Genomic DNA, 15,302 nt, shown 5'->3' with positions numbered 1-15,302 from the left:
ACAAAGATGGTTTATAGACGGATCTAATACAAATCGCTTAAAATGCTGATTTTCCTTTGGGTGCGCATCTGCATCTAGATTGAGATATTCTCATCGCTTGTCGTGGCGTAATCAATATACCCTGCTCAGGTTTTTAAAATTCCTCCAGCTTCTTTCCGGATGCGAATTCTGCCCCTAGACTTTCTCGCAACTTCACTTGGCGCCCTAAGTTATTCAATAATCCCATCTGACTCCCACGTGCCCATTTATGCCCGCGCCGTGCAATGTCGAACTCACCCCCCATTATTCAATCACCGGAAGGACATGCCTGGCATTATCGAAAATTTAATGTGTTGTGAAGGGCATTTCAGACAATGACCGGCTTTGCGATTAGCAACAAGCAGAGCCTGGCGAGTCCAAACTCCAAAGTCCAAAACGAAGGGAGAGACAGAAGAGAAAGGAACCGTGTTGAAGGTCAAAATTGCTCAACCACCACCAATTGAAGCCCGACTCCGTGGTTCTCCGAAGGTGTTCCTAGCGATTTCCGACTTCTAAAACTCTTATGCTATATCCGATCGACAGCGGTCCGCGACTCTCGTCGGCGGTGACAGAATTCCCGGTGAATCACCGGTGGCCTGTCTTAGAGCCCTTCATTGACTATGAAGCATCACGCCAAAGAAAATAATAGCAAGAGCAATGGGTTTATCCCCTCTTCTTTTAAGTTCATATCTTCTTGCATTAAGACTGCCTCCTCCGGAGTCCTTTCTGCCAGCGCCTCCGTCGCCGCCTCCATCGCTGCCGATGGGCATGACCGTAAAGACCAGGTTCTTTTGACGGAAACGCTTTGACCTTTTGATTTTAGTCCGTATGCCCTATATTGGTGGAGAAATTGCATTCCTCGCATATTATGTAATGCCTGGCTGCCTCGTTAACTGGACGGTGAAAAACTTAATCTGTGAGGACAATAAATGGCTTTGCTGGAAATGTTGTTCAGATTGCTTAGATACTGAACTACGTCCAAGAAAATGCGTTCACAACTATTATTTCATTTGTTTTGCCTCAAAAGTTTAACTAATGACTTTATCTTTTTATACTGAAAATCTTTCGATACACGATATAAATTCTAGGGCTTCTTTCGACGCATGCATTCCAATTCCATTTTTGTTTTTCTTATTTTGGTTACGGCCAGAGGTATTGGAATGTTCTGATTGAAATTATTTTTCTGAATGATAAAATCATTTCAAGCCAGAATAAATGTGTTGTTTTGGTCGATGACGGAATTGTATGATTATGGATACGGTCATGTCGAGCAGGTGAGTACATGCATGCCGCTTTTAAGAGGCTTTGTTGGTGCTGGCTGCTGGCTGCAAACTAAGCAGTACTAATGTGCCTCAAATTGTACGGACATGTTTTGATCAGTACTTTTATAATTCTTTGAAGTTTCTTTCTTAGAAAGCCGTATGGCATATTTGGATATTGTGAAGGAAACCTGTCGTATGGTCATTAAATTTAGTGTTGCCTTTTCACTTTTATCTATTCAGAATGACATTTAAAGTCATGTGCTCTTCAACGTCCTAGAAAGCAGACTATCTTTGGCTAAAAAACAAAGTCCTTTATTCTAGAAACTACATAAGCATGGCATGCATGTATAAATAACTATGGAAATAAAATAAAACATGAATATGAGATCGTCTTGGATGTCACCAGGGTTTATATCTTCTTGCAAATGACTCCATGTGTATTGTGAAGCAGGTACTTTGGGCTTGCTTCGACAGGCTAGAACTTGGCCCATTTTCTTTCAAACATGTCCTCTTACTGGGATACTCCAATGGCTTTCAAGTTCTTGATGTGGATGATGCCTCGAATGTCTGTGAACTAGTCTCTAAACGGGATGATCCAGTTTCATTTTTACAGATGCAGCCTATCCCTAAAAAGTCTGAGGGGTGTAAAGGATTCAGTGCATCACATCCATTACTCTTGGTCGTTGCATGTGATAAATCAAAGATCCCGGGTACAATGCAAAACGGAAGAGATGGATATACTGAACCTCAAGCTGAAAACGTTGTCAGCTCAGCTACTGCTGTTCGATTTTACTCACTTAGGTTCCATAGCTATGTTCATGCCCTGAGATTTCGATCAACTGTGTATATGGTTAGATGCAGTCCACAAATAGTGGCTGTGGGTCTCGCTGCACAAGTAAGGTTCTGATTTAATTGCCTATTTTAAATTACTCTACCACTTCTGCTCGGAAATAGTTGTGTTACCTGGGCAGGAAATATGATAGCTTTTTGTAAGTACTGATCAGATTCATCAATATCCTTCAGCATTTTTCAAATTTTAGATTGCACAGTGGCACTGGTAGTTTCTCAGTTTACTTTAATGAAATACTTAAAATATTGGATATGAACTCAAATGAAATATGACATGATGTGGTTTTCTGGCGACCACTGAGATGTGGCTAATTTTTTCCCCCATTGTTATCATCTTGGCAGATATACTGTTTTGATGCTCTTACTCTCGAGAATAAATTCAGCGTCCTCACTTATCCTGTACCTCAGTTGGGAGTCCAAGGAATGGGTGGGGTTAATATTGGCTATGGTCCGATGGCTGTAGGGCCCCGTTGGTTAGCTTATGCTTCTAACAACCCATTGCCATCAAATACTGGTCGTCTAAGTCCTCAGAGTCTTACACCTCCAGCTGTCAGCCCATCAACATCACCCGGCAATGGAAACCTGGTAGCTCGATATGCAATGGAATCTAGTAAGCATCTGGCCGCTGGCCTGATAAACCTCGGTGACATGGGGTACAAGACGCTGTCTAAATACTATCAGGATCTTATGCCAGATGGATCTAATTCTCCTGTGCCATCAAATTCAAACTGGAAAGTCAGTCGGTATTCACCACATTCTACAGAAGCAGATACAGCCGGCGTGGTGAGCCTTTTGGCATTTTGACTGCTTGATGATTTATAGTCTCATTTTCATCTGCACTGTGATAACTGCTGACTAGATTTATTTAGAAGTATATTGGAATCAGCATTAGAATTTGGATGAGATCATCTATTGGTTCAGCTTATTGATGTCTCTTTTCCTTTTCCCTGCCCCCTTCCTTTTAGGGTTGGTGTTTTATGTCAACTGAAAGTCATTAATATATATGCCAACTGACTTTTATTAATGACTTTATTACAGGTTGTTATCAAGGACTTTGTTTCTAGAGCTGTTGCAGCGCAATTTAGAGCCCATACTAGTCCCATCTCTGCTTTGTCCTTTGACCCTAGTGGGACACTTCTAGTTACTGCATCAATTCATGGCAACAACCTTAATATATTTCGAATTATGCCATCTGGCTCAAAGAACGGATCAGGTTCCCAAAGCAGTGAGTGGAGTTGTTCTCATGCACATCTATACAAGCTACACCGTGGCATGACATCAGCAGTATGCTCCTATTCTCTCTATTTCTCTGAGACATTTTTGTTTTGTCTACTGATGAAGGATTCCTACTTGTGTATACAGGTCATACAAGATATATGTTTTAGTCATTACAGTCAGTGGGTTGCAATTATTTCTTCCAAGGGTACTTGTCATATCTTTGTCCTAGCCCCATTTGGTGGTGAGACAGTTCTTCAGATACAGAACCCGGACATGGAGCGACCAACTCTTTTGCCAATTTTTTCTCTGCCGTGGTGGTTCACTCCTCATTTCACAGCAAACCAGCAACAGTTTTCCCTTGCACCCCCACCTCCCGTCACTCTCTCTGTGGTTAGCAGAATAAAAAATAGTAATGCTGGATGGCTTAATAATGTTAGTAATGCTGCATCTTCTGCGGCAGGGAAAGTCTCAGTTCCATCCGGTGCTGTTTCGGCCATCTTTCATAGTTCCATGCCCTATGATACACAGAATGCACACTTGAAGGCTCAGGCTCTGGAATACTTGTTAGTTTATTCTCCTTCTGGTCATTTGGTTCAGTATAAACTACTTCCTTCAATGGCAGCGGAGACAAGTGAAACTGCCCCAGGTACAGCCCCGGCTCCTTCAACACAGATACAAGAAGAGGATCTGCGGGTGAAAGTTGAACCGATTCAATGGTGGGATGTCTGTAGGAGAAATGATTGGCCAGAAAGAGAAGAATACATATCAGGAAAAAGTCTCAGTGGACAAGAAGCTGCGGAAATGAGCTTGGAGAATTCAGGTTATGAATATGATGATGTTGCCAGCAATAATATTATAAAATGCAATGAGAAATGCCTTTTCTCAAATGCGGAGGTGCAGATGAACTCTGGAAGGATACCAATCTGGCAGAAGTCTGAGGTATCCATTGTGGTTTCAATTATAAATATTTCTGCCGTTGCCTTTCATGCATATGTTTATTCAATGAACTCCCCCTTCCCCTCTTTTTCTCCTCTTCGATTTTCAGGTGTCTTTCTATGTGATTAGTCCTTTGGAGGTGAAGGAGCAGAATTTATGTGATGGACATCAAACAAACGGAGAGATTGAAATTGAGAAGATTCCTGTTATTGAGGTTGAAATAAGACAAAAGGATTTGTTGCCTGTCTTTAATCATTTTCATGGAATTCATTCCACTTGGGGTGACAGGTAATGATCACTTATCCTCTTTTGATTGTTTTTTCTGGTTCTGGATATGGAGCCTGGTTCCAGTTAAAGAATTAGATTTTTAAATCCTATAGATCCTGTTCACACTTGGACCTCACAAGAGTTGAGGAATCTTTTATATATACATATATATTATTTTTTAATGTATTTGCAGCATTGTTCTTGTATGACTTTATACATGGTTTTTAGTTAAGGATCCTCTTTTAATTTACCTTTCTGACTGGTTTGCTTTGTTTCTGGTTTAATTCATAGATGAGCATAGTTTTACCTTTAAAATTGTCATGTGTTTGGGATGTTCGATTTGGATAGCTGTGGTTCCTTCTGCTTGAATTTATATGTCCTTATGAGAGAAACAAGTATTAGTAATTTGGCAGTTATGGTTCCTTCTATTATCTGTTATTCCTTTTTTCTGATGTTTTTAAATTTTTGTCAGAGGTGTTGTTATGGGTAGATTCTCAAGTTCTTCATCCGATTCGCATGGGGTTGAAGAGAAGTTTTCAGAAGATGCTGTAATTAACCATTCAAAGTCAATGGTTCCCAGCTCGTCTGAAAAGACTGATGGTGGTAAGATGAGCAACTTACTATAATAATGTTACGTATATAAGTGACATGTATAACTCTTTCTTCTCATCAATTATCTTAGGCTTGTCAGCATGTTTTGCTTCATCAAATGGCTTGTCTAGTAATGAGACTGATTGCAAGAGCAGAGAGGATGCTACGGTGGCATCACCTGTTTTAAGGCAGGAAATGGTTTTCGAGGAAGATGTTTCAATTGGTGCCTCGCATTTTGCTGATAGTGTAAAAGCAGTAGCTAAACTGTCAGAGAGTACCCGAACTAGTGATGATTTGAATACGAGTTTAGATGGTTATAATTTTAACACGAATGTTGTTGATGGGGAGCCAGTAGATAACTCGCCTGACTTTCCGCAATTTTTTCAAGAGGGATATTGTAAAGCAGCAGATGAATGTGACGAAACAACAGAAGTTGTTAATGATGTTGATTGTGGCAGGCTGAAGCCTGGGGACAACAGTGATGATGACATGCTTGGTTGTGTATTTGACTTCTCCGAGGAAGGTATGAATTTGAAGGTTTTGCTTGGCGATTTCATTGAGTTTTAGCGTTGTGATTTTATTTTATTTTTTTTTTTTGGTGTTCTTATGAAATATATGTGCTCGTTGTTGCAGGTTGAGGACTGCTTGCTTCACGATTGTCTCCCATTTAAAATTATTGTAAATGGTTTGGTGTAAAGAATTTGTTTGACAAGTGCAGGTGATTGATTTTCAACAAGCTAAGTGCTACTGACCATTGATTCGAGGAATTTAATGTTCTTCGCTCACAATATTCCTTGCTGGGCAAATTATTCTTTCACGTCCTTCTAATTTTCATGTAAATGTTGTATATTGGAATTCATGATTATAAATGATTTGTGTGAGCCGGTTCTTTATATGTCTGTAATATATATATATATATATATATATATATATATAATTTCTTCACGATATGAAGCACAAGGGAAAATGACAGCGCGAGGAAAGATGTTGGATAAAACGAGCATGAGCGTGTTACTCTGTCAAATACTGAATAGTGAATACCCATCAGATGATATTCCTCCCTCTAAAGCATCCATCCATGCAGGGAGAATGATTGATATTCGTAAAGGCTAATCTTCTGAAGTCCCCTAGCACGAATTTTTTCCCTTCTCTCTGTCCTCTTTCTCTGCTTCTTTTTTCTTTTGTACTGATGTTACGTTAAATGATTTCTAGCAAAATTTGTTCCATGTTAATAATTATGAAATTCCAAAAGTTTTATTTTCTCAAAAGAAAGAAAACTGATTTATAAGTTCTTGATTCATATTTTTCTTTCTTGTTCAATTGCGTACGCATTAAAAATGCTCTGCTCCGACAAGGTAAATAAAAATGAAAAAAAATATTTTGGTCCTATTTATTTATGAAACACTGATTAAGAAAAATATTAAAAAGGTACTAATTTTCCATTAAAACAGAAAATACTATTTCTATTTAACATACATTTTTTTAAAAAAAATTATTATTTTTATTATAATAAATGAAAGAACCAAATAACACAATCTTTCCCCTTACATGCAACGTTACGGCTTTTTTTCTCAATTGAAAATAAAGGATGTGGCCAACTGAAAATAATGCAAGAGCGCGGAGGGGTGCGTGAGGAATGGGGAATTGCATCGAGGAAACACATGCTGCATTGTGAGTGGTGGGAAGCAGCCCACCTAACCCCACAACACAGGTTATGAAAGCCCCTTTCAACTCCCTCCAATCTTGTAATCATTTATCATTTACTTTCACATATACTTCCCCTTCCACCACCCCACCTGCGTCACATACGCATCCCTCTTCCACATTTGCCCTCTGCGCAAGTTACATAAACTGCCTTTCTTTTTTGGGTCCAGTAGTGAGCAGTTATAAGTGTCATTTTTGTGATAGCTGTATTGCAACTTGCTGAATAAAATATTTGACATCTGACATACGAGTGCAATAGCTGCGAGACATTTAAGTGACCCTCGCCCCTCTGATGCTGGAAGCGACAGCTCGTGCTTGGCGCGCAACACTTGCACTCTATATTTTCTGAGCTCTTGTGTTTTGACAATACGACCCAGGCCCCTCGCCTCCCCCAATAACCTCTCTCTTGAAACGTCACTTCCACTCAGATTTGAAAGTACTCTCCGACAACTCTCATTCATTTTCCTGTCTCCATAAAATCTGCCAAAAACACAGAGAGGGATGAAGAGTAGGGGCAAACATGAGGGTATCATCCATAGTATATACTTTAGTTAATGAGCAGGAGTGACTCTATGCATATGGGGATGAGATCTTGCGAGTTTGAGTGACGGAGAGCGTACGTGCGAAGTAGTGAAGGGACGGGTATTAACAAAAAAGGAAGGAAAGAAAGAACATTGCTTTTTGAATAACTCCACGTCTAATCTTGTATCATGCCAAATTGGTATTTCGAGACAGGTGTGTTGAATTATTCTCTGTCTTTCCTTTCACTGTCTTTTAGAAGGGACAAAATCAACCAAAAATATCTCAAGATGCCCGATGTAACAATAATTGATGTCGTTTTGAGCATGTCCACTCTTTTGAAGTTTATCTTGATACTGATGCCTGGCCTTCTCTTTGTGGGAAGCAGGCTGATCACATCAGCTGGCGTACGACATAATTGACGTCTCCAATTTGTTAGCCAAAGACTGTGGCTTAACTTTGTCTCAATAATTAAAATTCCATTTCAACAATCAGCCTCCTTGCCTCTTCAGGCTCTGCATCTTGTTTTATTTCCTGTTCTTGTGCCGGCTTCAGCCTGTTTGACATGCAGATTTTGTTTTTTGGCTTCCATAAATTTCACCCTTTTCGACCAATAAAAGACTCCATTTCAACGGGGATGAATACGTGAGCAGAGAAAAGTCAAGCCTTTGAAATTTAGAGCCATTGCTCTCACAGACAAGTAACAGTACCTTGGGATGGGGGTTGGAATTTTAAAAAATAAAAAGAAAATAGTATTAAACATGGAAAATATTGATGGCACGTAGCATCAGGTTTTGGATCCTGTGCTGGCTCCTTTATTAAACTAGAGATTAAATTTTTCGCCTATAAAACAAAAGAGGAGAGTCACCACTAATTCGAGAGCTTTCTGCAGACTTCGACCCTCGACAAATTTTTCTGTCCGGTAAATAGTCACTGCCACTTCAGAGCAGAAGTTGCATTATATAATCTCTTGGGCCCCAGAAGAAAGCTGAAATGAGTGTCTAATATAGTGAACAGTGAGTTAGTGGTTAAAACATCAGAGGCCAACAATGGATGCTGTGGCTCATTTGAGGAACCAGTTGGTTGATTATACCGCCTCTCTGTTTCAGGAGGTATGTATGCTAAAATCTTGTCACTATGCAGTGCGCTGAATCAGGAAGGAAAATCTGGTGGTTCATGTTACCTGTGATACTGCGTCTGTTCTACTTTTGTCTTTATCTCCTGTCCTTCCTCTTCGTGAGTGTGAGCCTGATTCAGTGCGCTAGTTTTAGTGATGTCTTTGTTGTGTTTGAAAAGGGTTTTCTAGATGATCAATTTACTCAGCTCCAGCAACTTCAAGATGAAAGCAACCCAGACTTTGTGGTTGAAGTGGTGACTCTCTTTTTTGAAGACGCAGAGAGACTTCTTAATGAGCTGGCAAAAGAACTGTATGGGCACATTCTCTGATACACCGATCCCTTGTTTTTATGTCTGAGTCTGTGTTATATGATTGTCTTGTTAACTTCATTGGTTGATTAATCTGAGTCAGAGGCCAGGCAAGTATCGACTTTAAAAGAGTGGATGCCCATGTTCACCAGTTGAAGGGTAGTAGCTCCAGGTAACACCATCCCTGAAAACTCAGTATAGCACGCTCTTCCTACAAACTAGACGTGTGTCAGGCCCTTGTAATACGCTCCTTTTGTTCATGTAGAAAGATTGCAAATGTAGGGTGTGTGCTTGAAGGGCCTTTTTCTCTGCAGGCAAAATGGAATAGATGTAAAATCTGTTTAGTTAACACTTTCAACTTATACCGGCCAAGAGATTACGAATGCTTCATTGTTTCTACGACCACTGTTTTGGTGAGTTGATGATTATTCTATTGGGAAATGTATGCAGTATTGGAGCACAGCGAGTTCAGAAAGTCTGCATTGCCTTCCGCGGATATTGTGAGGAGCAGAATGTTGAAGGGTAAGCTTCTTCTCAATCCCATATTGAAATTGAAACCCTGTCTTGTGTGAAAGGTCATAAAGAGTAAAGGGGGTGGTGTTCATTATTCAGGTGTCTTAAAAGCTTGCAACAAGTAAAAGAAGAGTATTGGTTGGTGAAAAACAAGCTTGAGACTCTATTCAAGGTAAGGGCTGATATCATGAAAAGTTGTTTATAACTGATCTAATTCTTGTAGTTTTACTTAATGGGGATGGATGCAGATGAAGCAACAGCTTCTGGCTGCCGGGGGTTCGGTTCCAATGTAGAGAGATGAGACAGAGATTGTTGCTGCAAAGCCCTACTCATAACCAGAGAGCATGAAACGATGGCATCTCCAATCTGCAAAAACAAGAGCAGCCACTTCTGTAATATTTTCTTCGGAGATTCCACTCTTCGTTTATGATGTTGTCCATTCTAAATGGATTCTTCATTGGTCCACTTTTAATAACAGAAGCTTCATGATTAACCCCTTCACATGGTTTCGAAAAAGAAAACAAAACGAAGAAACTACTACTGAGTTAAAAGCTGGACCTCCCAGCAAGAAATCAAAAGGATGACCATAATAATGATAAAACGTGGTTGTGCTTTAGCAGAAATGCTCCTTTCGCTTATTGAGTAAATCCACGAGAGTTGCCATGCTTCTTTGAAGTTACTAGTACTATTGTACTGTCACGCGCACATATATTGTCGTCCCCAGTACGGCGCCCATAATAGTTACTCTATACCTACCATTTCCTTGGAGATCTCTCTTCCGATAATACTATCGCTAAATCACTGTTCCTCGCCCAGGAAACTGGTGAAGCAAATTACTGCCTTCTTGGTCGAGCATAATAATTCACCTCACAGCGTGTGGCATGGGACTGACTAAATTTGTGGTATTGGGGAATGGGTTTCTGAGAAGTGAGAACACATGCAGAACGTGAGTTTATGACTTGGATAACAAATAGTATTACTGCAAAAACTCTCTGCCGACGAGTCGCTGAGAGAATCCGACATCCTTGTTAGCTGTTTATGGTATTTTTATTTTCATGTGGACTACGTTCAATGAATAGGGTTATTAAGGTCAACTTCTAGAGGGGTGAGCTGTCTCTTCTGCCCTCTCTCGCAGCTAATTTTGCTGACAGAATCAAAGTACACGCTGTATTGACAATTGTGACAGACAACGCCTCATTATTATCTCCTTCCCACTGAGCTTGTAAGAGACTGCATACGGGGGAGATCAAACCGAACCGCTCTTGTTTTGTTTTTACATAAACATCATGTCGTACGAAAATGCTTGCCGATCTTATTTATGCAAACCCGTCAAAGATTCCTCCAAAGCCAGCTTCCTCACCTAATCCGAAGTCATCATAGCTTTTGAATGATCATTACAATACAGACGCACAGAATGCCCTGTTTGGCTTATTGTATGTAAGGGGCATATCATCAATTATAATTCATAAACAAATGGTTGGGCCTCAACGTCATGACGATGACAGCCGATGAGGAATCTCTGAGGATTAAAAAAATGGGGAGGCAATTGGATTAAATAACCGGGTGAATGAAAATATCCAGAATATATTTATGCGGAGGAGTCATGATGTGATCTAATTTAATAAGGCTTGGGGGCAAATGTCTCTAAGAAAGAGGTTCCAGCGCAGCAGATTCCACATCATCTGAACATCACATCGAGTGAGGGAGTTCTGTTCCTGCCCTGACTCTCCATTTTCCCAGTAATTAAATCAACCAAGCATACTATAATGTTTTGGTGCTCATCTTTAAAAACAATAATTAATACTATAAGTTGGGGCATGCATTTACGTTACGTACAAGAGCCTGGAGGCTACAATGCCCGAGGCGCCTTGTGTTTTTTTAATGAGTGCAGCAAAATTACATCGATGCCCCGCATTCGCTGGACTGGGCTTAAGCTAAGAAGCGTACGCCACTGCAGAAGCAAATTGATCCAAGCCCATCATAAAATAGGTATAGGGGTAGGAGTCTCACATGAAAAGTTCATTCTCGTCCTTTATTTCCTTGTGTTTTTTCCTATCTTATTTCTAAGAGATGAAAGGCTGGCCTCGTTGGCAGGAAAAAAAAAAAAGAAATAGAAATAAGAGTAAATGTGTGAGATTTTTTTACAACATCTGGGAAGTTTAAACGCAAAATATTTCAATTATACAACATTTTTAAAAAAACACACGGTTTTGTATTTCGATCTTGAACAATTGTTTTACATTTTGTAATGAATTTCAAATTAATAAAATTGTATAAATATTTAAATTAAAACTAAACAAAATTTTTCATCAAATGGCCGCTTGTGGGTATTTTCTCCAGACTGAAAAATTTGCATTGCAGAAAAAAGAAAAAGAAAAAGAAAAATTTGCATTGCAATAGATGTAGTTGCTGTGGATGTATCTAACCCGAACCCCCGTAGGGCCGTAGGCCCAAAACAGAACTCCAGAAAACACGTGACGGCCATAATCATTCCATTGATTTCTAGGCGGCCAACCACTCAAATTCCCAAAATTTGAATTTTGAGAAAGCGGAGAGACAAAAACCCCTCGGCATCCGCTGCGCAAACCTCTGCCTCTTTATCTTTCTTATCTCCGCCTCTCATCTCACGTATCCACCGTAAAACCCTAAAAAAAACCCTAATCCTCTTCCTATTCCATTCGTCACTTTCTCCAAGTATGGCCAAAAAGAAGGTGTCCCACCCTCAATCCCATGACCACAATTTACATGAACACGATGCCCCTCATCCTCACCATCACACCCCACACTCCCATTCCCACCAATCTACTAACATGGATGATCCTAGTGATCAGCTTGAGAAGCTCAAGAACCTCAACTCCCTTCTGGTCAAGGAGACTGCTGAACGCCGCCAGCAAGTTGACTCCCTCACTCAGGACAAAGAGGCCCTGGAATCGGCCTTCAGTCGTTCTGCCATGGAGAAGAGAGACCTGGAGTTTCAGCTCTCTGAGGCGGCAGACGGTAATGCGAGCTTGCATTTGGACAAAGCCGTGGTTCTTGTTTATGTGCAGACCCAGGTGAGGGAAATGGGTTTTCGCTTCCATAAGCTTGTTGCTCAGAGAAATGAGATAGAGTCTGCTAAGTCTGAGAGGGATGCCGAGATTGCTATGTTGAAAGGAGAACTGTGTAAGCTTACGGTTCGTCTTGAAAGCGAGAGGGACCAGTTAAGTAGGCTGAGCCGAGAGAGGGATGATTTGAAAGTTGATTTTGACGGTATGGTTGACGAGGCAAACCGATTGAAGGAGAGAGTTATTGAAGCGGAGAAAGCAGAAAGCAGGCTCAGGAGCGATCTTGAGAAGTTAAGGGTGGAAGGTGATAAGTTGACGGAGGAGAAAGATGAGAAAGAAAGAGCAATTAGAGAATTGACGAAAGAAAGAGATTTTGCTCTGAGGAAGTCGGCAGAGTCTGCCAGGTTGATTGATGAGTTAAAGGGAGAGATTGGCGTAATTATGAGGGCGAAGTGCGAGACCGAGGAGCAAAAACATGCACAAGAACTGAAAATCAGTGGCCTGGAGTTAGAGCTGAAAAAACTCAACGAGTCTCTGAATAATAGTCGGGAGGAAGAGGCGATTATGCGTAATAGCATTACTGAATATGAAAAGAGTCTTGGCCAGGCGTTCGCAGAGGTAAAGAATATGGAAAAGGAAATCGATGCCATGCGGAAGGAGATCATGGGGAATGAACAGAGCATTAAGATGTTAACTGAGCGAAGAGATGGCTTACAGAAGGATCTGGATATGGCTCAAAAAGAAGTCGATAGGAAGCAGCACATTATTGATGATGCAATTAGAAGGAAAAACGAGACTGAGCAGGCGAAAATTGGCCTGGAGAATGAAATTGCTGGGCTCAACAGAGAAATGGATCAGCTGAAAGATGCCATTCACAAGTTGGAACTGTCATGCAGAGACTTAGAAGAGAAGAACAAACAATTGCTTTCTGAAGTTGAACGCTATGGAAGGATTGCTGACGAAGCCATTTCTGAGAGGGATAATATCAGGAAGGGATTTGACGAGGAGAAAGATAAAGTGAAGAACTTGATTTTGGAGGTTGCTGAAATGAAGAACAAAATTGAACATACTGCAACAGAGTTAGGAGAGATGAGAAGTGAGAGGGAAAAGCTGATTCAGAGGAATGAGATGATGGAAAGCCGTGTGAACACTTTAACGAAGGAGAAGGATGTACTGCAGGAGAGCCTTTTGGATGCTCAACGAAACACTGATGATTTAAGAGCTAAGATTGAATGTTCAAGCCAGACGCTGGCACTGTTGAGGAGAACTGCTGCGCTCGTGTGCCATTCTAAAGATGACGAGAATGTAGAAGAAGTGGTTTTGACTGAGAAGCTTGATGAAGAACTTGTGCCATATGCCGAAGAACTGGATGCAATAAAGAACGCGTTCAAGAACAAGAATAAGATTGTGGAAGACATGAAGCAACAACTTGTATCGCTTGAAAACTGTGCAGCTGAGGCACAGAAAAGGAAGGGCTTGTGGGCTTTGATCTCTTCTGTGACTACAATTTTCGCTGCGGCACTAGCCGCATACGCCGCGAGAGCACGCTGAATCATCTTCAATTTTCTGGGTTCTCACACAAGCCTCTCCGGTAACAGGTTCATGGTGCACTTGTTTGCTTATGAAGTAGTTGAGCTAATCTTTTATCTTCCAACCCTAGGAAAATAATCTTGTCAAACTCCAACCTGAGAAATATCATCAAATGAGCAACTTGCTATTCTCTGTTCACAATACTAGATTGTGCCCTCTTATTTGCCTCTGCTCGCTTTCAAACCCCGCAAATTCCAGTACGTTCACGCCTTGTCGATAAAGTCATCGAGAAAATTCACCCAGAAAAAAGGGAGCTAATAAAAACGAAAGAAAGCAAAGAGTATGCATTTAATTTCCTGATGATTGGGACATCATGATAAACCAGATATTTTGTGGATCCTTTGTTTCTGCATTTTAACTTCCCTTTGATCAGAGCAGCTATGAATTAAGATTCTTCAAGATCAGGGGAGGCTGGTTAGTGCATAACCATTCTTGAAAAATGATTTATTACGTCAAGTTTAATAGTAGTATTTATATCCCAATAATCTGAATTAGTATCATATTATCTAATCATGAATTGTGCAGGTTAAATTTTAACAGTTTAATTTTATATATTTATATTTATAATAATAATTTTATAAAATGTTATGCCAGAGTCGGTTTTTTGTTTTTTTTTTTATCTCAAAGCATCACATTATGAGAATAAAAGGAAGAGTGAGGTCGTCGGGTCCTTGTGAGGGTGTGGCCGTGCGGATAAGGGAGCATCTGTATTCTGCACAGTGGACATGCAGGATGCAGCAACGCCGCAGACGGGCTTCTGACTTTCAAAACGAGCCGTTATGATTTGCATCCGCATTCGGGACTCCAGAGTCATCACACAACGCCTTTTTTAGCTTTTTTTAATTATATGTATAAGAATTATTGTTAAAATTCATATATCATTTTTTTCAGGTGTGCTTAGTATCTTAAATAATTGTGATTAATCTAGTATACTGAAATATTTTTCTGTATGCCTTTAGTGTCTTTAAGAATTTTGTGATTATCCTGAAATAAGCATGTATAGTATTTTAAAATATTTAATAATGTAATATCACGGAATATTTTAGGATATTAGACATGAAAAATATTTTAAAATATTAAATAAACTACAAAGTATTTTAAGATAATAAATACAATTAAAAAAGACTTTAGGGTAATTTTAATACATGTAATCTCTTTTAGTATTAGTGAAAAAAAAGAGAGAGGAAGAGGAAAAAGAGCCAAAATAAAGCTAATGAGCATGGAATCCGAGCTGGATTACCATTTAAGAACCAAAACGCTAGAAATGGTGAAAATATCTGCGAGTGATTATATCAAATATTAAATTAATACTACTTCCAATTCTAAATATAAAAATCAGTTGATTAATCTGATAGATTAAAAAAAT

At 39.9% G+C, this 15,302-nt stretch overlaps 3 protein-coding genes across 5 annotated transcripts; all 3 read left to right on the top strand.

The window, feature by feature from the left end:
* Positions 1 to 401: 401 nt before the first annotated feature.
* LOC114728095 (autophagy-related protein 18h) lies at positions 402 to 6,034 on the top strand. Of its 3 annotated transcripts, none has more exons than XM_028914925.1 (9): positions 402 to 803; positions 1,732 to 2,175; positions 2,472 to 2,912; positions 3,168 to 3,413; positions 3,492 to 4,286; positions 4,393 to 4,571; positions 5,041 to 5,153; positions 5,233 to 5,664; positions 5,775 to 6,034. In XM_028914925.1, exons 1-9 carry the CDS (start codon positions 639 to 641, stop codon positions 5,777 to 5,779), a joined length of 2,820 nt encoding a protein of 939 aa, XP_028770758.1. In that variant the 5' UTR covers positions 402 to 638; the 3' UTR covers positions 5,780 to 6,034. The 3 variants fall into 3 exon arrangements, with proteins under 3 accessions (XP_028770758.1, XP_028770757.1, XP_028770759.1); XM_028914924.1 differs by having other exon boundaries at positions 5,023 to 5,153; XM_028914926.1 differs by lacking the exons at positions 5,233 to 5,664; positions 5,775 to 6,034 and having other exon boundaries at positions 5,025 to 5,124.
* A 1,850-nt stretch (positions 6,035 to 7,884) lies between these two features.
* On the top strand, positions 7,885 to 9,803 carry LOC114728096 (histidine-containing phosphotransfer protein 1-like). The gene is made up of 6 exons (XM_028914927.1): positions 7,885 to 8,476; positions 8,661 to 8,791; positions 8,893 to 8,961; positions 9,240 to 9,311; positions 9,402 to 9,474; positions 9,551 to 9,803. Exons 1-6 carry the CDS (start codon positions 8,414 to 8,416, stop codon positions 9,593 to 9,595), a joined length of 453 nt encoding a protein of 150 aa, XP_028770760.1. The 5' UTR covers positions 7,885 to 8,413; the 3' UTR covers positions 9,596 to 9,803.
* Positions 9,804 to 11,889: 2,086 nt separating this feature from the next.
* Positions 11,890 to 14,807, top strand: LOC114728122 (paramyosin). The gene is made up of 2 exons (XM_028914966.1): positions 11,890 to 13,944; positions 14,564 to 14,807. Exon 1 carries the CDS (start codon positions 11,999 to 12,001, stop codon positions 13,895 to 13,897), a length of 1,899 nt encoding a protein of 632 aa, XP_028770799.1. The 5' UTR covers positions 11,890 to 11,998; the 3' UTR covers positions 13,898 to 13,944; positions 14,564 to 14,807.
* Positions 14,808 to 15,302: the final 495 nt, after the last annotated feature.

Source organism: Neltuma alba, unplaced genomic scaffold (assembly GCF_004799145.2).
Source record: "Neltuma alba isolate B1F8T4 unplaced genomic scaffold, ASM479914v2 tig00012520_pilon, whole genome shotgun sequence".
In the NCBI taxonomy this organism is placed as follows: Eukaryota; Viridiplantae; Streptophyta; class Magnoliopsida; order Fabales; family Fabaceae; genus Neltuma; species Neltuma alba.
The sequence above is the reverse complement of the archived record's forward strand: the minus strand, read 5'-3'. Positions and strand labels throughout refer to the sequence as shown.

Excerpts from the sequence above, each read along its gene's own strand:
- LOC114728095 (XM_028914924.1), top strand. The coding sequence starts at position 639 with ATGAAGCATCACGCCAAAGAAAATAATAGCAAGAGCAATGGGTTTATC. Across the intron at positions 2,913-3,167 it reads AAGCAGATACAGCCGGCGTG|GTTGTTATCAAGGACTTTGT; the intron begins GTGAGCCTTTTG and ends ACTTTATTACAG. Across the intron at positions 3,414-3,491 it reads ACCGTGGCATGACATCAGCA|GTCATACAAGATATATGTTT; the intron begins GTATGCTCCTAT and ends TTGTGTATACAG.
- LOC114728096 (XM_028914927.1), top strand. The coding sequence starts at position 8,414 with ATGGATGCTGTGGCTCATTTGAGGAACCAGTTGGTTGATTATACCGCC. Across the intron at positions 8,792-8,892 it reads AATGAGCTGGCAAAAGAACT|AGGCCAGGCAAGTATCGACT; the intron begins GTATGGGCACAT and ends AATCTGAGTCAG. Across the intron at positions 9,312-9,401 it reads GAGGAGCAGAATGTTGAAGG|GTGTCTTAAAAGCTTGCAAC; the intron begins GTAAGCTTCTTC and ends TTCATTATTCAG.
- LOC114728122 (XM_028914966.1), top strand. The coding sequence starts at position 11,999 with ATGGCCAAAAAGAAGGTGTCCCACCCTCAATCCCATGACCACAATTTA.